Below are 24,478 nucleotides of genomic sequence, written 5' to 3' on the forward strand. Positions count from 1 at the left end.
GGGTCATACGTAGCTGACATTTTTATCCATTCTGTTGTATAATTGAAGGTGTTATGGAATGCAAAGAGTGAGCTCTTACCTCATTGATTTGTGTTGCAGAACGAACGTTGAAAGACATTTTTATATGTTAACATCCCCAATGACATCTGCTTCACTAAAATGAAAACATTATTGGCTGAAATCACTTAAATAAAAAAGCAAATTAAAAATAGAATAGACATCTTTGGCTCTTTTCGGCGCCCATCGCTCTCTGTTTATGTGTGAATAGGACCAGAGGTAAAGGATTTTGCTGCTCCTGTTAATCAATTGTTACATTTGCATAATCTCTTGTTCCAGATTCTACACTGTGAGCATGTCTTGAAATTTAAGAACTTTTTTTTTTTTTTTTTAAAGTGATCCATCATGTTTCAGAGCCATGATTAAATAAACGTAAGCTGTCAGAAATGTCAGCACGATAGCCGTGTGGTTCAACAAGGCTGAACTCTAGAGATACAGCTTACCTATACGCTTTAGTTTTTAAAAGGAACACGCTGTCAATTTTTATAGACTCAATCCTTGCTCCAAATCATACAGAGAGCGGCGTATGTCAGTCATCCTGTTCTGTCTAAATAATCAGTGACTCTTTTGCAAGGTTAATATTAGCTGTTGCTGTCTCTTTCTAGCCAACATAAGATAAATGTTAAAATAAAATGAATGGCATCTACTAAATGGAGCAATAACTTACAAATGGACACCAACAGAGTTTAGTTTTTGTGTTTCAGTAATTTACTATTTTTCCCATTCACTAGGTTAATATGATTCAGGTAAAAAAGTGCTATGGTCACAAAGGGATTTTTTTATATGAATTCTGCAAAGCATTGATCAGTGGGGACTGGAGGAAATCAGTGTATTGCTTTAAGAGGAAATAAAAGATTGTCATGGTGATGCAATATAATGGAGATGTTTCTGTATTTTATTATCCATTGAAAGGACTTGTACATGTACTGCACAGATGAGCCTAGCAATTAATTCCATGTTACAATACAAGGGGGGCAAACTAGTTTTCTGTTTTGCACAAGTTAAATACTGACTGTTATTTCATGTAGCACACAAATACTTGCTAGCTTATTTGTACACTGAAATCTAAAGTTGATATTTGTGTGCTACATGAAAAAACAGTCAGTATTTAACTTGTGCAAATATTTATATTTTTTACATAAATACATTTTTTTTATTTTTTTAATGAAAGTGGAACCTTCCAGTTCCAGTGCGCATACATGAACCATGCCGGGTCACACATGTACAGAGCCATCCTGTAATAACTGACGAAGCATTAATATCACTCTTATCGCTGCCAGCCAGTATCGCTTTATCAAAATTGTCTTCTTAAATTAGGGTGAAACTATATTTCCTATTGCTGCAGTAAGCAATAAACAGGAGTGATGATGTCTAAGTATCAATAATGTCTAAGTATCAATGAATATACAAGCTGCACTTCTATTTGCATCAGGGTAGAAGTATTTCCATAACCGGATTATGTCCATAAAGATTACAAGTTGTGCGCCAACAGTATATGTAGAGAGAACATTGTTCGTGTAGCACTATCCATAAAAAATCTGAAAGGGTCATGTGTTCATAGCATAAACACGTGACTCTTATATTTACCATGTTAAACAGATATTAATTATACGTACAGGCTTCAAAATCGCTTAAGCTGTGCTTTTCCAACATGTTTTAAATTTCATCATTTGCTGAAATGTATACAAAGCGAACGAATACTCTACAGACATTCATGACGTAAATAAGCACATAAACCAGCAGGATTTCTTTCACAGCCACTTGTGAAAGCACATTTTATACCCAGTATTCTTTTTTATATTGATAAATTGACTTAACCTTTCTTTTTCATCTAGATGACAAATTCCCCTGCCAGAACCCTCAGTATCTTTGAACACAATCGTTATTTCCTTCACAATATAGCAGCACCAGAAATAGATTGTAAGTGTAAATGTTTTTCGGCATAAAGGAACAACCTCCAATCATTTTTCGATGGTCTCCACTCAAATAAACAAAGATTCAGAAATGTATTTTGCCGCGTATTGTTATAAGATTTTCTGTGTTGGTTGAAATGCAGAATTTAAACTCGTTAGCTTCTGTATGGTATTATGGGTTAAAAAAAGTGATACTCAAACTTGTCAGAAATCTGTGACGGATATCACTTGGCTGCCTGACAAGGTCTAGAGAGAGTCAGAGCTAGTATGAGTTATATGACTTGGAGCTGAAAATGATTGTTTTTACACACACAGGGAATCTAATGGAAAATTGTCATTTCAGAGAGCTATATTGAAACACAGCAAAATAAGAGTAGTATCCAATGCAGCCCCATCATCTGGTGCTAAGTATACTAGGTAGAGCCCCATGATATTGTTACCAGATACCATGAGCTGATACATGTGGTTACCAGCACAACATGCAGTGCCGCATTTCCTGGTGATCATTGTACTAGGCAGAGCTCCATTGTCTTCTGACCGGTATACTATACTGAACTCCACAATCTGATGACCAGTATGCTATGCAGAGCCCTGTGATCTGATGATCAACACCAGTTATATATTGCACAGGGATACAACCCCCAATGCCATAAAATGCAAAAATGCCACCATTCTCCACCATACACTGCAGATATATATACCCCATTGCAGGGGCACACCTGTGGAGAGTGGGGGGGAGGGTTCCTGGTACCTGGATACCCCCCTCCCAGCCTGGGGCACTGTATGCTTGAGTTGGCTTGCTCCGTGTATATGATGGGGATAGGAAGAGTTGTAGAGCAGCCCAGCACTGTCTAAAATTATAGACACGCCCCCATGCATGCTGGTTATGCCCATTGGCAGCATGGCATGGAAACCCCTCTCTAGAAATCCTGTGTTTGCCCCGGCATTGTAAGCCACGTATTGCAGAGATAACCCTGTGGCTAGACACATTGCAGAAATACACTTTCTTGCAGAGAAACAGCCTAATTGTTAGGCATATATTGTACAGAGCTACAACTTCCATTACCAATCACATATCTGGAGGATCCTTTGGATCTGTGCAAGGGGCCAGAAAAATAGTGGGCAACACCTTGGAGGGAGCGCTGTCTTAGGACCTATTTAACATGGGGGCCTGGAGTTCAGCTTTGTTATCTCCCTTTTCCTCATCCTGCCCTGACTGGGTGATAGTGAAAGTCTAAAAGTGTCCATATATTGTTAAGAAATAGGATGTCATCGGCATGCCTGATTCATTATCTGCATCCCTTCCCTGTCAGGTAATGCTTGGAGCTCTCGTGTGTAGCCACCGCCACATATCCGATTTCTTGCTGCCATTCTCCATATACTCAGCCAGCGTCTCATTCATTTGTTCAGCTGGTTGCTATGCAAATGAAAATGCACCCAGTCATTGGCTGGAGTCTTTCCAACCATTGTGGTAATGCCAGAGCGAGTGTGTAACTATTTCAGACAAAATGACAAAAAATGGTTCTCACTTTTGCTGAGCAACATCTTAAATAAATATTGGATGTAACATCATCTCCCCTATTATTTACATAGTTTCTTTAGAGTATTCCTGTCAGTTACACACAGTGGAAGCCACCAGTTTGTGTGCCGCACAAATATTGATGAGAACAGAGCATATACAAAGTGCCTCATGTCACAATAAAGTTCCCTAACAGCTAATAACATCACTGAGGCATGAGGCACAAAGTGATGTCACTAGTTGCTGGGAAATTGATAGACTGCATTCTCAAAATGATTGGTGCAGCCCACAAGATGGCTGCCTTAACGGTATGTGGGCGATGAGTGCACTTTAAATTCTTGTACTGTGTAGAATTTTTGCTCATTCTAGACCGCAGAGAAGCTAAATCTGTTTTCATTGCTAGATGATTTTATTAGGTGAAAAATACAGGCATAGAAGTCATTGCTGTGTTGAGAGATCCTTGACGGAAACAGTTTCTTATGGTTAAATTTACTGGTTGTCTGAATCTGTTTGTCACAAAACCAAATAATTTATGAGGGCATAAAATGATATTGTCTGTAATTGTCCTGTCAAGGTTTAGCACGCGTTAAGAATTCTAATGACCACGCAAACAGTCTATTATAACTGGAGAAATAGCTGCTAGATTTTTACTGGAAAAATGCAAGCACAATGTTTAAGCATTGACCTGGTTTGCCTACATTTGAATTTAAAACCTAATATGAATTTTCAGCAAATGATTTGTTGCACCCATAATTGCTTTGTATGAGGGTTCTTGCTTATACTGTTGTGGTTCTTTAATTAAGTATTTTCAATTTAGTTTTGTGCGTTCCCATAAACCCTCTCCACAAAAAATGTATGAAAAAGTGTGGCCGGGTCTGGTCAGTTTGCGGTGGCCTTTTTTAAATGGACTCCAGCGTCGGAAGGGTTAAACCCCCGATGCCAGGCGCCAGGGAGTGTAAAAATGTCTGGTTCTAAATGTTTAAATTAATTAATGAACTATCCAATCTGTTGTATGGGCACTGCAGCACTGGCAGTAACAGTTCTGCATTGCCGAAGGGCTCTAGCACTGGGAGTGTATGTCACATTATACACGGGGGATACCTGCTAACGTTGACGCAGCTCAAGTAGAAGGTGCGGAGTCTAACGTGCCCCCTGGTCTTCTCCAGGAACCCCCGCAAGGAGGTGTGGGTTTTGTGGCAGGAGACGCCGTATAGAGAGGTTTAAGAGTAGTCAGGTGAGCCGGTTCGGTAACGTGCTAGCAATAGAGGTACACAGGGAGGAATCCAGAAGAGTAGTCAGGCAACCCGGGTCGGTAACTTCCAAAGGTGATCAATGCACAGGGAGAACTCAAATAGAGAGGTCAGACAAGCCAGGTTAGCAGGGAACTCAGGAGAGCAGGAATAGTCAGGACAAGCCAAGAAACAAACAAGGACACTGGAGCAGTATATAAATAAAACTCTGGCACCAGCATGGCCAGAGTCAGACTTAAATAGGGCAGGTAGCCAGTAGAGATGCCATCAGCGTGATGTCATCGGTGATCCGAGTAGCATCCCGTTGACTGGCAACGGGACACGCATGTGCAACAGAGACGGCGGTTCGGCTGGAAGTATCGCGCCTGGTTGCCTGGCAACCAGATGCAGTGTGGGCAGTAACAGGCGCCTGTCCCGAAGGAACGGAGGGACGGCACCTGACAGTGTAATTGTGTATTTAAAATGTATGTAACTGAAGGTGTATTAAATTAAATAAAAATGTTCCTAACTCCTTGGTTGTTCGGTGGGGATTCGGGCTCCTCTGGGGGTGTGTATACCCCCACTCCGGTTTCTGTTTGTGGGGACCAGAGTGCTAGGGAGCTGGCTGTGGTACTGTTCCCTGGTGCTGCAGTGAGGGCTGCAGGAACAGCCCAGGTCCAGCAGTGGTTGCTGGAGGGTTTAGCAAAGTGGCCTCCTGGATTCAAATGAATCCAGAAAATGCCGCGCCTCCTGGGGGACCCAGCAGGCTGAGCCGCATACTGGAGCTCAGAGTACTCCAGGAGTGGCCGGCCAGGGGCTGCTGCCCCCGGATATGGTCCCTCTCCCTCTGATACTATTTTCGGTCAGGATGGAGAGCCAGACCCTGAGGAAGGGGAAGTGGGTTTAGGCGGGAGATCTATCTTTTAAATGTCACGTAGACTCACTGGCACCATGGAAGGAGAGAAGGCTGAGATCCTCTCTATCTTGCAGCTCGTGGACAGGGGGGAAGTACGCTCCCCCTGTCACTAGCAACAGTATTAAATGTGTTAACCCCTCCAGGCCGATTCACATGCAGGCTGCATGACTCAGCCTGGATTGGTTAAAGGGGCAGGAGGCTGCATTACCTCCTGCCAGGCTATGTGTATAAAACTGTGTAGAAAGAGTCCTGTTGCCCATGTAAAAGTAGTATTCCATCTGTATTTCTGGATGATCAACTGGTGCGCAAAGGTCATTGTCAGGACTCTTGAGCAATAAAACATAACTGCTTGAAGATTAGTTCCCCAGCTGTCCTGTGTTGAACCCAGTGTCTGTGTCAACGTTCTGCCCGCTCAGCAGACCTGATCCATTGTAAGCGATCAAGAGGTACCAGTCAGCCCAAGAGGCGCTGCAGCAGCTATAATATCTAACCAGAAGTGGCTCTAGGTGCCGTTGAAGGAGCCTAGTGGTGGCAGCCGAATTCTACAACTATCGCGCAGTTGGCATTCACAAGTAGACGAATGTCTGGTGGCAGCAACACCAGTAGGAGTGGTCAGTAACAGTCGGTTACTGACAGTGAGGAAAAAACCAAGATAAACTGTGCAGGAAGGATATCCCTTCATTCATCTTCCCCCAACAGACCGGGTGGTGAAGAAAGCCCACCCGGTCACACTGTGCTTTTTTTAATTGTACTAGTAAAACTAACATGGCAAGATGCATACTGCAATAGTTGGAATAATATCTATGTGTTTGATATACTCTTAGCTCATACTTGCCAACTCTCTCGGAATGTCCGGGAGACTCACGAAATTCGGGTAGGTCTCCCGGACTCCCCGGAGAGCAGGCAAGTATCCCACAAACAGCAACTTGCTGTCAAAATGACGCGATTTGCGGTGAATCGCGGCATTTTTGCCCTGCCCCCCGCGACGGCATATTGTCGCGGGGGGCAGGGCCAAAATGACACGATTCACCACGCCCCGCCCCTCCCGCGCTCCAACAATGCCCCCCTGCCCGGGGTCTCCCGGAATGAAGTTTAAAAAAGGTTGGCAAGTATCTCTGAGCTTAGTAAATATTTACATTTTATTTGGTGGGAGTAAATGAGGATATACAAAATTCTCTTGTGTATAGTTTGCAAAGTATTGCAAAGTTTACAGGTACTTAGCCTGTATATAGTACTATCTTCTAGCACATTTAGTTTTGCTGCTGATTAGAAATAAGGCTCACTTTGATTTCATGTACAAACTGACTGGGCTGGTTTCCATGGTAACAGGGGACCCCATGTGCGACGTCCCCCTGTATTGCAAAGTTAAGCATATTCCTTGTCCTATTCCGACCACATCACACACTGTTCATAGACTATTATCTCTGTGAAATGTGATTTTACAAATACAGTGCAGAATAGAATTCCACAGAATTCCGAAACAGAAGCGGAACTTGTATCACCAGAAATTCCTACCTGTCCTGGACCACCTCAATTTGCACAAAATTTCTCTCACCTCTACTAGTTACTTGATGGATTGTTAAGGAAAAATATGCCATTTATAAGATAATTCAGTACAGTATAATTACTTTCCATCTCCCTGACTTCTCTCGTAACTGCTATTAACTTCCAGCACCTTCTTAGAAAGGCACCTTCTGTTATTGAAGCAGAACACAGCATAAAAGTGAAAGAACTAAAGCCAGTACAATATTGGAATACAGTACATATTCTGTCTCACTATCTAACTAGTATGTTACAGTATACACAGAATGTGTTACAAGGTCAATGAATGTATTCAATGGATGTCAGTGACAGAGTTCCTTGGAAAAGTAGAAGAATTGAGTGGCAGAGATAAGACATCTGTTTTGTATAAAAGATAACAGTTCAATGTCCAAGGCTACAGTATCGCATGCTAACACATGCAATACTAGAAAAAAAATAACAATAAATCAACACACAGTGCTGTTAATTAATTCATTTTATATCCTCCTCCATTCTATTTTTGACAGGTGAATTGAGGAGAGGCTCACATTGGGATCATTGATCTCTATGGAAAGACTCCAGTGCACTGGACACAGATGGCTTTCCTAAATGGATGATTGCAATGATCTGTATGTGAGCTTCCCTCTCTCATTCACCTGTCAAAGACTGAATGTAAGGGAAGCGGAATTAACTAATGTTCGCAATGGTGCTTTTGAAGACGTCAAAGTCATTCTTTTTTCAGGATATATACAAAACAGCTGAATGCTCATTCTCTACCTTTATAGAACAAAGATGTGTGCAGCATCTAAATGTATAATCTTGTTTGTGTTGTAAAATCACTAAGAACATGCAGTACAGAAATCTAAATATTTATTTTAAATACATAAATAGAAAATGTGATCTACACATAGTGCAGAGTATTCATGTAAATAACCTATTTTGAAAACATACATATACCCAAAGATCTCTTCTTGCTGCCTCTAATAATGGTTTTGTCACATCTAGAATGTTTCTTTCATCTTATCATAGAAGCATTCCATCATTTCCCATGCTGACAATTGGGTCACATTCCGGTCTGATCCTTGTGCATTGTGTAACACAGTGCATCACGAAAAAGTAAAACATGAACACATGCTGCTATATTGTGAAAGATAACAGTGTACATGATTTCATTTTGAGATTTCTGTTTGTAACTGTATATTGTTAGATGTATTTTTTTGATATTTTCTATCTTACTGCCTGCCAAGGTGTTTGCATTCATACAAATGCAAAGAAAAAAAAACCACTCCGATTAAAATGCAGTTGTACTAGTTTGTCTCCCCTAATATTTACTTAATCTACTCCTTTCCCTTTTTGCTCAGTTAACGTTAAATTGCTTCTCCCATCACTGTCGAATTCACTTTTTGTGGTGTGGCTATGTGACTTGGTGAATCGCTGTCAGCATGGGTCTGATCTCTTCAATGTCACATAGGATTCTATTACTGCACAACACAACATGTATTTGTGATGACCCCTCTTATGACTGGTACTTGCCCATTGATTAGTGGATGATGAGAAGGAAACATTTCTTGCTGTGTCCATTTTTAATTTGGGCGCAGTGCTGTACTGTGATTAGATTAGACGAGATGCAGCGTTGGCGGGCATTCGGTTTTCCTGTCAATGGAGCCAATGTAATGTGGACCGCTCACTAAATGACAATATAACATGGTCCCAAACTGTTAGCCACACAGTAGGGAGCATGAGAGTTGGCAGTTATGATGGTAGAAACCCTCTATTGCCTTTTCTTTTAGAGCTGGTATAGCTGGTACTAGCTTTCAAATAGATAAACCACGACAAGCCGTCATGCCAAAATAAAAGAAAGCAAAAGGTGTTACAGGAATTTAAATACAATGAAAAAAAAATTATATGTTTTATTTTTTTTAATGTTAGTGGAACTGAAAGTCTAGATCTGGGCTTTCAGCTCTACTGCGCATGCGTGAGACAGCTGTCCGCATGTGCATACCTGCAGTGACAGTGCTTAGCGCTCTGGGCCAGTATCGCTGGAGTAGGGGAGTATCACTCCGCTGCCCGGGCAATCGTTTTTTTCATACATTTTTACATAGGCCCTTTAGTGCCTTCAACATGCATAATGTTTAAGGTTAAATGTTGTTCGTACTGATTTATGTATCGTGTCCAGGGCCAGATTAAGGGAATGGAGGCCCCTGGGCTAAGGGGGCCTCCAGTCCCCCTGTGAGGCCCCCAATGTGAGCCGCCCGCCGCCCCCCGTGAGGCTCCCCTCAGCGCTTACATGTCACTGCAGTCCTCCTTCCGCGGCGCGCTGTAAGCTCCTTACTAAGGAGATCTCGCGAGAGTGAACTCTCGCGAGATCTCCTCAGTAAGCAGATTACTGAGCGCCGGGGACGGATGACTGCAGTGAAAGTGCTCAGAAGCATTGATCGGGCTGGGGGCGCCCCCGGACCGATCAATAATGCTGCTGAGGACTTTGAAGGGCCCCCTGGATGCCCGAGGCCCCTGGGCTATAGCCTAGTTAGACCTCGGGTTAATCCGGCCCTGATCGTGTCCAGTTGATCTACTATTTACTTCCTATCTATAGCTATCTAACGATCATTACTGTTGAATAGGGATATACCATGAACAGGTATAACAATAAGGATAACAATGAACATGACATGACTGTGTTTCTTTGACCATCCTTTAAGTATGTACTAAATTAAAGCAGCACTGTTTAATATTTTTTTTAATTTAAAGCCTGTCATATTTTATACAGTTAAACTTCTCTATAAAGAAGTTGGGTGGATTTAACCTTGAGGCTGTAAATACAAGATTGTAACTGGGGCAGCTTGGCATTTTTGTAAATTATTAGTAATTTTAATGAAAATTTGACATCCAGTACAAAGCACGTATTTACATATTGAAGCCGAACATCTCAGTTTGGCATCCTTAAATGTCAGCAGCTATTTATAGATGGAAAATGTGCAAGATTTATTTCTCAAATGTAAGACGGGTATTATAAGTATTTTTCTGGAAAAAGTCAATAAATCACATAGCATGTTTACTTCATTTACTGAATTGTACATCAGTTCCCTGATGTCATATTGTGTAAGAGAAACCACACATGAAAGTCATATTCAGGTAAATTGCTTTTAATGAAGATTTCCATAAAAAAACCCGGAAATATATATATTTGTAATTATTCCCCAAACCACCAAATCGGCAAAACCTGGGCTATCCCATGCAGAAACCCCAAGTGTGTCATTACTGCTGGTCAGAGAGCTGTCACCAACCCTACGCTGTGAAATAATTAACTTTTCCCATGATAATGTTTTATACCTAACATGACCCAGAATTGTCTCTTTGTCACAGTGCAGGAAAACAAATTAAGCTTTCTCAAAATCATTAAGACGTGTTTTTATTGGCTGAGACCGTTAGTGTAACAGTAAGTTGAAAGGGAGACCAAGGGGCCTTATTCTGGACCTCTGAAGAGGTTCATATCATGGTAAATACGCCAAGACCTGCATTTTTCGGGGATTACCGAACTTTTAGGTAACAAGGCTATCTAGAAGATTGCAGCAGATATCGGATATGCAGTCCCCAGTGGTGGGGATTGCACATCCAAAGTCAGTGCCATAACTTTACTATAAACTCTTCCCAAGAACAAGCTCCTATCTGAGCCGCTGTCCCAGGTAAAGAGTTTTAAGAAATAGATATGTTAATTCAGTTTTTATCACTGTGATGATAATGATGATTTAACAACATTTAAGAAATGATAATTTAACAAAAAGAAAATGTGAGGGGTCATAAATAGACCCCCAGATGTTTAGACTGTGCTAACAGTCAGTAATGACAGTGCTCAGATAACAGAAGTTAGGACTGACACAGTGTATGCATATAAGGCACTTACTGTTTCTTTTTCACACTGTAGTTTGTAATCACATTGTAGTTTATGGAATTAGTAGTATTTAATGACTTAACTGCTTAGTGGGTAATTATGTATAAATATGAATGAACTAATTAATAACCATAAACTTTCAGATAGTAACAAGTATGGTAGCTTTCCCACCACCAGATTTCTGACCCTAATTCACATTTTAACTTGGAAAAAAAAATCTAATTGCACACTTTGCGGGATATTAAACACTATTCGAACAGGTTTGTTATTTGGAATAACTTAGTAGGAAGCTTTAATTGTTCCTTAAGCATAGTTCCTAATGCAAGCAGGCTGTTACTGGAAATATATCAATCTTTGAACATATGCTTGTAAAATCATATAAATGCTGAGTTTTACTAAAAGTATTTGAGTTGTTCCGTTCTCCTGATCCACCAAGGTCCCTGACGGTTTCACAGTCCAGTGCTGCTGTGTTGTAAAATTGTTGGTCTGTTTCAAACAAGCATAGTTGTTGTCAGCAGTGGCGCACGCAGGGGGGGTTTCTGAGTCTCTAGAAACCCCCCCCCCTGCGCTAACTAAGTGGCCACTGTCCTATACAGCAGCCGCGGCGCTGTCAAAGCCGCGGGCGCATGCGCAGCAGCGCTCTCTCGGGTTGTTTGTTTTTTGGGTTTTTTTGGGTCGGGGGGGAAATCCCCCCCCGACAATCCTCCGTGCGCCCCTGGTCAGTGCCCCTCTCCTATGTACTTCCGAGTACATGAGAATAGGACGTCCATAGTATATTAATAACACCGCTGCCTGTTTGAAACATTACATTGTGGATGTTTTGAGTCAATTTCTTGTTTAAAGTCAAAAGAAGCAATTTTTCCATGGACTGTGATCTATACCTAAGTGGTCATTTGCAGTCTACAATATTTCCTCAGCTTAACCAATGGCAGTATCTGTAATGTATAAAATGTATATTTTTTATTATTATTTTAAAGCTTGCATTGACTTGCGTTTTTTTTCATGTTTTAATTGCCATAGAACAAAATATGTGCAAAATTACAATATAAGCAATAAACTCAGTGGTTAAGAAATATAAAAATAGAGTAAAGAAAGTTTATTTATTTTATTATTCTGGCGTAAGGAGACGTTTTCTTTAAACACACGTAGTGCTGTATAGCGTTTGCCAGATATTGCAAAACAGATTGGCTTCTATATAAACACAAAATCTGTTTATTTAGTAATATGTTTGGTTCGGGGGAAGAGGTAGGAAGTAATGGCTGCAGAATTATAGCACTAACAGTCAAATGAAACAGCTTGTTCTAAAAAGAAATTACTCATATTGCCAAAATTAGGGCAATCAGCATACAGGAACATCATCTCTGCAGGGGATGTTGTTCAGTACACACTCTGTACTGCAGTACCTGCACAGACTCGGAATGCCAAGCATTGTTATTTAACCCTAAGCTGGGAGGTATTGTTCAGGAAATTGTAAAAGCAGTGATGTGTCCTCCACAGCTGCTGAGCAATTGTATTGTTTGCAAAAACGTCTTTTTAAAGTGACTAAATCACTGTCTTACAAGAAAAGATTTCCTATATTACTATTTTGCAAGAGTTTAGTTTCTTAAAACATTGGTTCAGGTCAGAAATTTCTCTTTTAGACTTAGGTCCTGATTCGTGGTGGAAAGCAAATTTGTGACTGTAAACGTTGCTCGCCGTAGGCTGTCCCGGTCTGATTGAGCAGCGTATTCGTTAGCTTGACAACAGACACGCCCCAACTTACGAACATGTATACATATATTAATTTCATATGTTACAATGCATTTGCTACTGCAGCATCATTTATATTTGAATAACTTAGCTAATAATCTTTGCTACAACATGCTCTGCAAATCCTAATCTATGGCAGATCAACTACTAAAGTCTCAATAAGCGTCTGTGAATCATTGGCAAACCTCTCATTAGAATCACTTTGATAGTTCGGGCGTTTGTCGTCATCATCATCCGCTACGTCCACTGGACCTGACCACCCGCCAAAAAACGCTACTTTTTCAACCTCTATGCTCCAGTCAGACTCTATATGCAGTTGCTCAAACAAGCCCATACTGTACATTGCCCACATTAGAACACCCCTTCCCTCCCCTGTTGTTACGCCTCTTCAGGTGTGAGGATTCATTAGTGTAAAAAAAGTTGCAGGTCTGATTGGCCTCAGGCGGGTGTGTTCACTTTGTGTGCAGTGCGAAAAAACGCAAAGCTACGCTACACAAATGGGCATACGTCTCACTGTGCATCAGGCTCTTAGAGTGCATCCTGTTTATTGTGCCCCCTTTATAATGCCATCCTCACTTATCCCAGGTGTTTTCTCTGTACAAACGTATATTAAAATGTATTAATTTGATCATAAAGGACCCTTCTTATAACACCATTCTGGCTTTAACGCCAAATTTTTGTGTTTCAAGCAGGTAGTTTAAATAGAGAACACTGTTGCTGACATATGGCAGTCGTGGGATTTGGCAAGGGATGGGGGCCAAATTCATGAGCTATAGTACAATGAGAACTATTATCAGGCACAGGATTTTCTTGATCTCTGTTTCACACATTTTTTTTTAAATGCTATATCACATTTTTTATATAAAGAGTACATATAATGTACAGTCAGACAACTACAGTATATGTATTACAATCCTGCCCTACTGCGGTCTATAAACACCATTTTACAGTTTGAATGGAATGTGCTGTCCATAAATAGTACTGTATTTACTTTTCTTTTATGTTGTAACTTTTGAACATGTTTTGGCATTGGAGGATTCCAGGTACTAGAAATCCCCTCTTAAACACACCATGACTGTCGGCTCATTAGATGCTGCTTCTGTATACTGTCACATATTCATCCGACTGTACTAGGTGCTGCAGATCTACCAGGGGCCCTTGACGTAGATTATTACCCATAGGTGTTGGGGTTGAGGCAGCTGTTTCAGGCATATTTGGGAGAAAAATAATTAAAAAATGCAAGTGTTCTTGCTACACAAGTCTAAAACAGTGACAGCTGCCTTGTTGGTAGATCTAATAATGATGAAAGTGTTAATATTTGTTTTGTATAGTATACACTAAATTACCAATGTTTCGGAGACATACATACACCCCAGACCCAGTCCACAACCTTTAAGTTCACTTTTACAATAGTTGCAAATGTCCTTGTCGATGTCACTATGCCTGGCATACAGTAGTACTGCTATAGTTTTAATCAGAAAACTGGACACCCAGAGATTTGACCACCATATAATTGTTGCCCAGTGCCATTTTAGCCTTTTTAGGGCCCAAAGCAAAACAGACATAGGTTCATATTTTATTTGGCTCTGTTATTGTGGGTGCATAAAGAAATTCTATAATAGAAAAATAACAATTTCATGTTCCAGATTTCAGCAAGAAAGTCCAAGAGTGTCCTAAAAAAAAAAACAGGGACATATTGAAATGGTTACCTATTACTGGGCTTTCCAGATCAGAGGGGATGTGTGAGATCATTAGCATAATCCATAATATTCAAGGTCTATGCTCATTGTTAAAGACCAATGCCTCTCCTTTCCATGTAATGTAAGTCCTTAATTTATTGCAAAATCAAGGAATGCATGTAGTCTCAGTCTCTGAGGAAGGGGCCATTCCCCCCAAACATCATCCTGCTCTAACTTTCCTGAATAAAGGTACTCCTACTTTTCTAAATAAAGATAATCCTAGGGGAGTTGTATTAAAGGCAGAGCCTTAGCTCATTCTGTGATCCTGTTGTTGCAATTGATGGAAAGAAATTATGTCTTGGATTTGCAGCACGTCCAAAATTGTATGTCTTATGCTGCATCCTCACTGTGATTTGTATACTATTCTATTCTGTCCTTACGGCATTAACACAAGTCAAGTTTGACGTCCGTGGAGGTGGAGTGAGGTGATTGTAAAGGTGATTTTAAATTAAAATTTAAATTAAAAAAAGAAGAAGAGCACAAGAGGGTGCAAGTAGGTCTGTGCATAGGAACTGTAGAGGCTGAAGAGTGGGTAAAACGCGTGTGTTCGGAGGTCAATGTATTTTGCTCTTTTGCTGGACCTGCTAACTAAGGAATGCTCTATGTAAAGGAATGTGTCTATCTGACTAGGTTTAAAGTCTGTGTGCCTATAGACTTCATTGACGTAAATCCAGCCCAGCTTCTATAAGAAGATTGTAACCCTACATTGAGGTTATGGCTCCCAGAGCTTTCCACTAAAAAACATAATCAGGAAACCCAGAACTTTGCTCATGACATAAAAACAACCTAATACTTTTAGGTCCCAAATAAGATCAAATAGATATAGGACCCACTTGTTACTTTGGTTGCTTTAGAACTCTGTTAAAGTGTAGCGAAAATGTTGCACATCAATGCAGTATTAGCAAATAAGTCATTAGGACCAGTTTCTGATAGATCCTCTGGCACTAGTAACTTGTGATTTATAAATATTTAAACTGACATATATTTGAAAACAAATACAACTCAGACAGCAGATATTTTAACACTGTGTTTTTTTCCTTGCAGTTGCTGCTAATTTGCAGAAGATGATAGATGATCCAGCATCATATAAAACGTTGACATTTAAGCTGGTAAGTACTTTGACACAATTCCACAAACAAACATTTATTTGTTATCCCTATTGTTACATAAATAAATGTATTATACCATTTTCAATTAACATAAAAAATGCTTTTACATATTAAATCGAGATTATGTTATGATTGAAGTTAAGCAGTACTGTAATAATGACATTTACAAACAACATATGAAAGCTTTGCTTAGACTCTTAACTGGACTATACTTTACAATATCAAGCACACACTGCGGTTATATTTAACCTCCTTCCACAAATGACTTGGACGTATAGCTCAAGGATATGTATTGAAAGTACACATTCTAGTGATTACTGATACTGTAAGTGTGACAATACCACAAGCACAATTAAAACCTTGGCACCCTGTAATCAATTTTCTGTGCCTGGGGCGTCCATGACTTACACAAGGTCAATGATTTCAATCACAAACCTTCCAAAACAATAATGTGTTTTATTAACCACTGTTTGCTTAAGATTTAACCGGCACTTGGAGCAGGTTGTAATAACTAAAAACTGAAAATATTTAGTGCTCATTGACACCCATCTGCTTTTTATTGTCATATTTATATAGACACTGAAAGGGCAAATAAGAGGCAATGGTGCAGTTTCCACCACGGTGTTCTAAAATGTAAATGTAATAAAAAATATATAATGCAGTGCTATCTTTTTCTAATGCATCCTACCAGTACAATGATTTGTGTTGGTAAATGTGCAATGTGTGAAAATCACTTGGAAAATGCTTTATAAATGCTTTGGTAAAATCTATCTTACACCCCGTTCACATTGCCTCAAAAACCCGGGTTATTGCCGGGGCAAGCCACGACGACCCAAGTTGAGGCTGAGTGTGAACGGGTCCAGGGCCATCTTCCCGGAATTAGACCTGGGTTGGATGATCCGGGAATTAGACCCTGGTCTTTTGGAGGGGTTTTTCCCAGGTCCAAGCCGAGTAGTCTGAATGGTGGCTTTTTCAACCCGGGTCTCACCGAAATCTATTGAAAACATAAAAAAAGAAAAGAAAAACTTGGATCACAAGAGGAGCCAATCAAAGCTCCTCTTGTGATGTTGTTCAGTGTGAACCCGGTCGACCCTGTCATTTTTCCGGTGTGGGAGGCTCTGTCCCCCGTCAATATCCCGGGTTCATATACCCAGGATATTACCGGGGGAGGTGGAACTATAGTAGCTGGGCAAGGTGGAACTATAGTAGCTGGTCCTGTCATCCAGTGGGTTACTGAAAGGGGTAGTAGCAGACCCACTGTTACCCATATATGCCACGAGATCTCAGGTCAGGCAGATAAGAGGTGAGAGCCATGAGGGAGTGGACAAGGTGATGATGTCAGAGAACCCCCAGATTGGCAGAAAGTATGGATGAACATCTTGGGCAAAGTAAGTGTGTTGTGTGTGGTGTTTGTGTATATAGTGGCTGCTTATGAAAGTGATTGCATTGAGGGGTTCCTCAAAATTTGCACCAAAGGCCAAGAGCAACTAGCCACACTACTGCTATCATCAGTAAATTAAACCATACAGTACATTTGATGCCTACACAGAACAGAGAGATGAAGTCATGCTGGGTATTTGTAGTCTGTCTCGATTCTTAATTGGAAAGATGCATTTGCCTGAATATTGACTTAGGCCTCCTATGTCTTTATAGACAGATACAGTTAGAGTGAGTACTAGCTACAGACTACGGAAAGGCACTACCATTAATTGCTTTTTCAAATGCAACGTAATTCGCTCATTAAGTGAACGTAATAACAAAAAATGTATATTTCCCAGCCTGACTGATTTTTTTATTTATTGCAGGCGTCCGGTTGTGATGGGACAGAAATTCCTGATGAAGTCAAGCTGATTGGGTTCGCTCAGTTGAGCATCAGTTGATTAATTGCACTTTGGCACCTTGCAGAGTCACACATTTTTTTTATATGTGGCCATTCTAGATGGTGGAATAAAATAAAAGGGATAAAAAAATAATACCACGCAAGATTTGCTTCAAATCTAGAAATTCACAAAGTTGTACAAGATAAAATCACGATTGTAATCTCTGCTGCTATACCCAAAAATAAAAGAAAAATTAACAAATGTCACGTAGCAATCAAATTTGCAGACTCCCTGTATGCAGAAGCAAGAAAAGAAAACGCACTTAAAGATAACAGCTATATTTATTGGATACTTACAATATGTAATTTTCTAGCAAATATGTACTTCTCCTTTCACTGTAAATTTTCCTATATTTTAATTGTAATGTTGATTAATAAGACTGCCTATTTTCTGTATTATTTTCAAACTAATAGTCTAGAAAAAAAAACCTTTAAAAAAATGATTAGCCAAACTTGAATCCTAGATGTGAAAAGGACTGTGAATTTTATTTTCATATATTTATGACTTGCACATCCTGTGTATATTTGTGGTTAAGTTGTGTGCTTGTTACAGCGAAACTATTATAAATCCCTTATATTTGAGGTATAATTTAACCTCCAGTCCCGCAGCAGCTTGTAGTGTGGGCAATCCAAGTGCCAGTAACAAACCAAATTTCAACATCATCCTTGAGTAGGTAATTGCTTGCTTCAGCTAAATAAAGGATATGCTTATAATGTGGCCTGTTACTTAGATGTACAGTAGTATATCGGTGAGCTGATATGCCAACATGTTCCAGCAATGATAAAATCAGGTATAGAAATGCTATTGATGTATAGTAGAGTTTGGGGTGGACAGTGAGTCTCTGAAATCGTACTATAGCTCCGATGATCCTAATGGATTTTGGAGTCTTTGGTGTGATGGCCAATACTAGTTGTCCACTTCTGGTGTTGCCCATATCTACAATGCTGTGCTAAGCATGTGACAGGTGCTGTGCCTTATCTCTTAGCACTGCCAGGTAAATATGAGCCAGTGTGTCTACAAGGACAAGTAGCGCATGGTAGGTGCCTTGAAGACAATGCAGCTTAAGAATGTCCCCAAAGCTGCCTTTTCTCAGTCACACATGTTAAGTTGTCATACTGGTCACCTTACTGCAGAGAGTAGAAACTTTCCAAGCGGACGCTCAGGAACTCACATCGAGCTTGTTGTTAGGTGTGCAAAATGATAAGGTTGCCCACATATAGTGAGCTTCAGTGGGGCTTCTTCCCATAACTGGGTAAACACTGCTGAAGACACAGACACAGTTACTATTTTAATGTAACTCCTGTTTGAATGGCTGTGGCCCTCTCTCATCAGGAGCCCCACTGAAACATGTCTCCTGTCAATAGAAGCTGCATGTATCTCTATTTCAACGCCATTAAGCATGGGATCCAGGGCATAGGGGCCCTCATCTAAGTGTTAGTGGGGGATGCCTCAATTTGGGTCACTAAAAGTGAGCAACCTTCAAAAAAAACATGACCTGTTTCCTCTTATATATTTCAGCAGTGACTGTGAAACAACAACCGCACGTTATTCACCTCTTGATAACTTTATTCATGATGTACAACCAAAATTCTGAATTGCTAGAAAAATGTCAAGAATCTTGCGGGTTTATGAATTGGAATTCATAAAAAAAATACGTAACGATTTGTACGTTCTGACATTACAGTGGCCATCTTGAGTGTCTGCTAACTAGTGGTGATAAGAAATTCAAACAGTAAGGGTCATATACGAATTGCGAAACGCGTAGATCCGCAATGCTTCTTTACGTGCACCTCATTTTCCACCTAGCATATTCACAGGTAGACACCCACTTCATGGTCCTCGGAACTATCCCTGGAAAGTAAATCTTCAAGTAGCTTTGTGGGTTTGCAGATACACCGGAAAATATGCATAGTGGAAAGAGCAAAACATCACTTTAATTCCAACCTACTAAAAAGTTTGTTCATTTACAATTTTGCACTTTTCTTCAAAATACTGCGCAGTTTAGGTACATTTATGGTTTGAATTATTCATGAGATTGAAGGGGCATAAAGACTGTATTTGTGTGCGTATGGCGCTTTATTTTTAACAATGAAAATGCGCTTTTCTGTAAAGTGCAATTTCATGCAATATGTGTCCCATTAAAATTCTAGGACAAGACTTAATCTTGGCGCCAAGATATTCTATACCTTTTATGGGGAGGGAAAGGCTGTTTCACCTCCTACAAAATAGGGAATACCCTGTAAATGCACCCTCTATACCCCTTTATTTAATTTACATAGCCTTGTCCCAAGAGGGAAATTACAATTTTGCATTTTAATGCAAAAGTAGGTGCAGTCATGCACCTAATCCTTACTCAGCAAGGAACACCCAGAATTTGCAGAACTCCTCAAATAGACCAGCAAACGTTTGCACCTTCACAGATGCCTACAAATGGACGGCCTTCCCTGCAAAACCAAGTACAATGCTCAGATGAAGGCACGTGAAGCCACAAAAGAACATTTGTGTTGCCATGCGGCAATTTTATGGTTTATAAATGACCATTAGTGTTTGGTGTGTAGCAGCCATCATTTTGAATACACATTTTAGTCTATTCCATAACACGGAATATGGAGCATGAAGCTAACTTTTCTGTGTAAATTTACTAGTGCTTATTTAAAGGGGGTTTGTACTAAATCCCCTTCCTTCTCAATAAAAGGGTCCCAGAACTCACATGTTTTGGGCATTGCTCTGCCCTCCATAGCAGAAGACATCTGATGCTGCATCTCTAATTAAATGTCGGAGAACCGCTGAGTCAGATCTCCCCTGCGGCAGAAAGAGTGTTTTAAATGCCATCTGGAACTCTGCTAAATGCAGAACAGTGGCGGTTCTAGTTGGCAAAACAAAAAGTGGGGTTACTCTAGGATCCTGTTGGCTCAGGAGAAAGCTTTTTATTCAAAGCACTGTTCATGCACTACGCTTGCTCCTAGGCAGGCTTTATTCAGACTGCACAGCAAAAAAGCTGTGAGCTATAGAAGTAGGATGCCCCGAAATGAGCTTTCTACTATAAACCCCAACTTGCACCAGACACCAGCTATCTAGTAAAGCAAACACAATAACATTATAGGTCCTGGTGACAAATACTCTTTAAAGATTGGAGACTATTCACCTCTTGATACTTTGCATTAACCAGGTTGTGAAGATTGATTTCTTTTTCCGTCTGGGTGTATCCTAGTTTTGGATGTATCTCTCGCAGTGAAGGATCTTCTGAATTATCAGAAGGTCTTAAGGATTGTTGGTTTGATCTGGAGGCTTTTGGATTGTTTTTGCAGTAGGTAATCAAGAGATGCGACCTGGAAGTATTTTAGTGCACAGGGACAGTAGGCTGCTACAAAACAAGTAAGCCCTGCAAGAGCTTTCTAACGTACAGTTAGGAGCACTAGGATTCTCCTTTATGAGACAAAATTGTAATTTAGTTTACACTTGAATGTAACAAAAGGACAAGCTTATATGCTGGACTTTGCATTAGAATCAGTGCAAAACAGACTGATTTGGTTTATATACCAAAAATAGCTACTACTATTGCTTCTATTTTGGTATCCAAACTTGGATCAAATAATTACTGCACGTGATTCCGGAAGACAAAAGAAAAATCCATACCAACCCTCAAACCAGATTTAATATTTAATCAGAATAAAAACGATTGGTATTCAACCTGATTGTTTGCTTCAAATTTGCATCCACTGAAATACTTAATTTGGAAGCACATTGCAAACAGTCCAAATTTACTGTAAACAAACACTGATTGACTCAACCCAAAGTTAGACCAAATAAAACAAATATCAAGGTTTTTATGGGTTATAGTGAGTTAAATATGTGCAACATATTACTAAGTGAGATAATAGGAAATTTATTGAATCATCTGGCACAATTATAATTCAAAAACGCCATGTAAAAATAGGCATGAGATCAGGGGGTAAATGTATCAAGCTGCGAGTTTAAAAAAATAAAGATGTTGTCTATAGCAACCAATCAGGTTCTAACTATCATTTTGTAGAATGTACTAAATAAATAATAGCTAGAAACTGATTGGTTGCTATAGGCAACATCTCCACTTTTTAAACCTGCCTGAAACTCGCAGGTTAATACATTTACCCCCAGACAGTAATGGTGACTTAAATGTATTGTCTTGTAATCTTGAAGTTTTTGGTCATTATATTGCTTTTTCATTTTCGCTTCCTGTGGCATATAGGTTTCTGTTGTATCCCAGGGAAAAGAAAAAACAGTTCACTCTGATGATATATGAACCACGGTTAAAGGCAGGTGCAGCCTGAAACACGTATGCTGCTATCACTCTCTTATTCTAAACATACTTGCCTATTCTCCCAGAATGTCCGAGAGACGCCAACACATTTGGAATAGTTCTACCGGATTCCTGGCAGTGTAGGCCACCCTCCCGAATTTTTCAAATTGCATCATCAAGGAGCCACCACCACTTCTGTACGATGACACAAATCGCATTGTAGTGCAGCGGGGTTGGGGGCGTGATCATGTGACAATCCCCTGTGCACACTTGTCACTTTGACTTCCCAGAGGGGAGATCCAAAGAGTAGGCAAGTATGATTTTATACGTTAAATTAGAATATATTTTAACTTTTTCAACTAGATGGTTCCTGAATTTTCTTATTCTTATGATACATGGCAGAAAAGCACAGAAGGAAGCTAAAATGAAAATACAATGCATTTAGTTAAAATTGCACAAGGCTGTCTACCTATCAATACATTAAAGTCATCTGAAGGTGGATAAATTCCTTCAATTATTATGTTGTTATTGCCAGGTTTAACCTCTAACCGATCCTGACCACAATGTAGGCCTACAAATAAGTTCCAATATTGAGATTTATTTCAGGTAGGTACATGAAGCTTGATTCCTACACATAGTGTCATATATTAGATTTCAAGATATTATGCAAAAAAAATAAACATTAGCTTTATTTAAGCCATTTATGGATGGATGCAAAACAAACTTTAGGGATAGTTTGCACAAATTGCATCACAGTGTACGTGTGAGATGTGCGTATAGAGAACCAATAAACTTCGGTGTGCAATAAAACCTACTGATATTTGGAGAGAGTATGTGAGGGAAGTGTATTTATTGATTTATCTATTAATAGAACCTAGTTAAATCTAGACAAACTGCATTTTTTCCTTAACATGCTGACTACAGTCATTATATCTTATTGAGATAAAACTGTTATTTATACCTTGTCAACTGTTGGTGTTTTAAAAATTTCCACATGTCAATGTAATTCCATTGCATTGTACTGTTTACACAAAGGAAACGCAGAGGTGACTGAAATTGTGAAAGGAAATAAAATGTACTACACAAGCCGCCTGTCTCTTTCCATTTATTTTGATCTTGAGAATGTGGATAATATTACTGTGTTAAGTGAGTTGTACAACAGATTGTCAGTGGGCGCTGTATTACAGTACACTGAACTGTGTGCATATGGTATTAATGTTACATGACTGTTATAAATTGTTCATTCGTGAAAATTGCTTGGTACCAGAGCCATCTTATACCATATATATAGGTCAACTGTGCACAACCTTCTGTTTTGTGCTGTTCAGTAGTCAGAATCACCCTGGGTTGAGGTGCAACGGTCAACTGCACACATATAGTGTAGTTCAACTCCAAGCATCATGCAACAATGGGGATCTCAGTAAAGATTTGCTGCAGGAGATGGCAGTACATAAAGAGGCTGGTTGTATAAAGAGATTACCATTTCAGAAATCACTGCATGAAATATCCCTGAAAGTTTGGACCTGTAGATTGAAGTTGTTTATCCAGGACACACATAACTAATACCGCTTTCATACTGCCGCCCCGGCAATATCCCGGGTTTTTCAAGCCGGGTTTTTGCCGGGGCTCGGAGCGTCCCAGCTCAGAAACACCATTCATACTGCACCTCCGACCCAGGAATTTCCCGGGTTGACCCCATTCATACTGCACAAGTCTGTGCCCTGGCAATTTGTGCACTCCACCATCCACCATTTCTCCTAAACTCCTTCTCGAATCTTCCACGGGCTCCCACCGATGACATCATCCTCCAGAGACAGGCAGACAGCCAATCAGCTTGTTTTCTGTGCAACCCAGGTTGAAAAACCCGGGTTGCACCATTCATAGTGCAGGCAACCCGGGTCCGACCCGGGAATTACCCCTCGATAAATCCCGGGTTGAAGACCCGGGTTTTTAGACCTGGGATTTATGACTTGTACCATTCATACTGCACCAAGACCCGGGTCGTTTGAGCTCGCCCCGGCAAAAACCCGGGATTTTGGTGCAGTATGAATGGGGTATAAATGATATTAGATAACTACTTTTCCAACAGTACCTTGGAAATCTACATTTAATCATATGTGAGGCAGACACATCTGTCTTTCAGTAGGGAAACTCATTAAACGTGTATTAAGTATTACAAAGGAAAGCACACATCAAATAGAAAGCTTGCCATAGCCACACATTTGACCTTTCCCATTATGTTTGTTGAGTCTTTAGCTGAAGTGTGGTTCAAGACTACACAAGACGTAATTGAAAGCTAGACATCAATGGGTTTACATGCAGTCTACTCTTATTTCCTATATTCCACTGATCATTAACTCCCACGGCTTTGGCAATAACCCACACTGGGTATCACTGAAACCCTCCAGATGTATTTTTGTTTCGTAGTACAGTATGAAAGTGGTGGGAGATGTACTGAAGACACATTCAGAAGTTTTCAGTCTACTTCATGCGGGTATGTTGAACTTAGGACACGTAGATCCAGTCAGATGATAGCACAAAAGGAAGCATAGAAATGAAGCCACTAGAAACTCTGTACACATTGTCTCTATGTGTTTTGAGCCTAGATTGTTTCTTCATCCTGCCCACCACCTCTTGATAAAGTGCCAGTCAGGGCATGAAATAGATAGATACATCAG

The 24,478-nt window shown here is 40.1% G+C and overlaps 1 protein-coding gene across 1 annotated transcript in view; it reads left to right on the forward strand.

Moving 5' to 3' along the window:
• Positions 1 to 22,888, forward strand: part of STK39 (serine/threonine kinase 39) — a 271,753-nt gene extending 248,865 nt beyond the window's left edge. Inside the window, exons 17-18 of the mRNA XM_075180713.1 lie at positions 15,577 to 15,641; positions 17,447 to 22,888. Coding sequence (XP_075036814.1) covers positions 15,577 to 15,641; positions 17,447 to 17,521 — 140 coding nt within the window. The 3' untranslated portion in view covers positions 17,522 to 22,888. The remainder of the gene's footprint in view (positions 1 to 15,576; positions 15,642 to 17,446) is intronic.
• Positions 22,889 to 24,478: the final 1,590 nt, after the last annotated feature.

The sequence above is a fragment of the Mixophyes fleayi genome, chromosome 7 (assembly GCF_038048845.1).
Source record: "Mixophyes fleayi isolate aMixFle1 chromosome 7, aMixFle1.hap1, whole genome shotgun sequence".
NCBI classification, from domain to species: Eukaryota; Metazoa; Chordata; class Amphibia; order Anura; family Limnodynastidae; genus Mixophyes; species Mixophyes fleayi.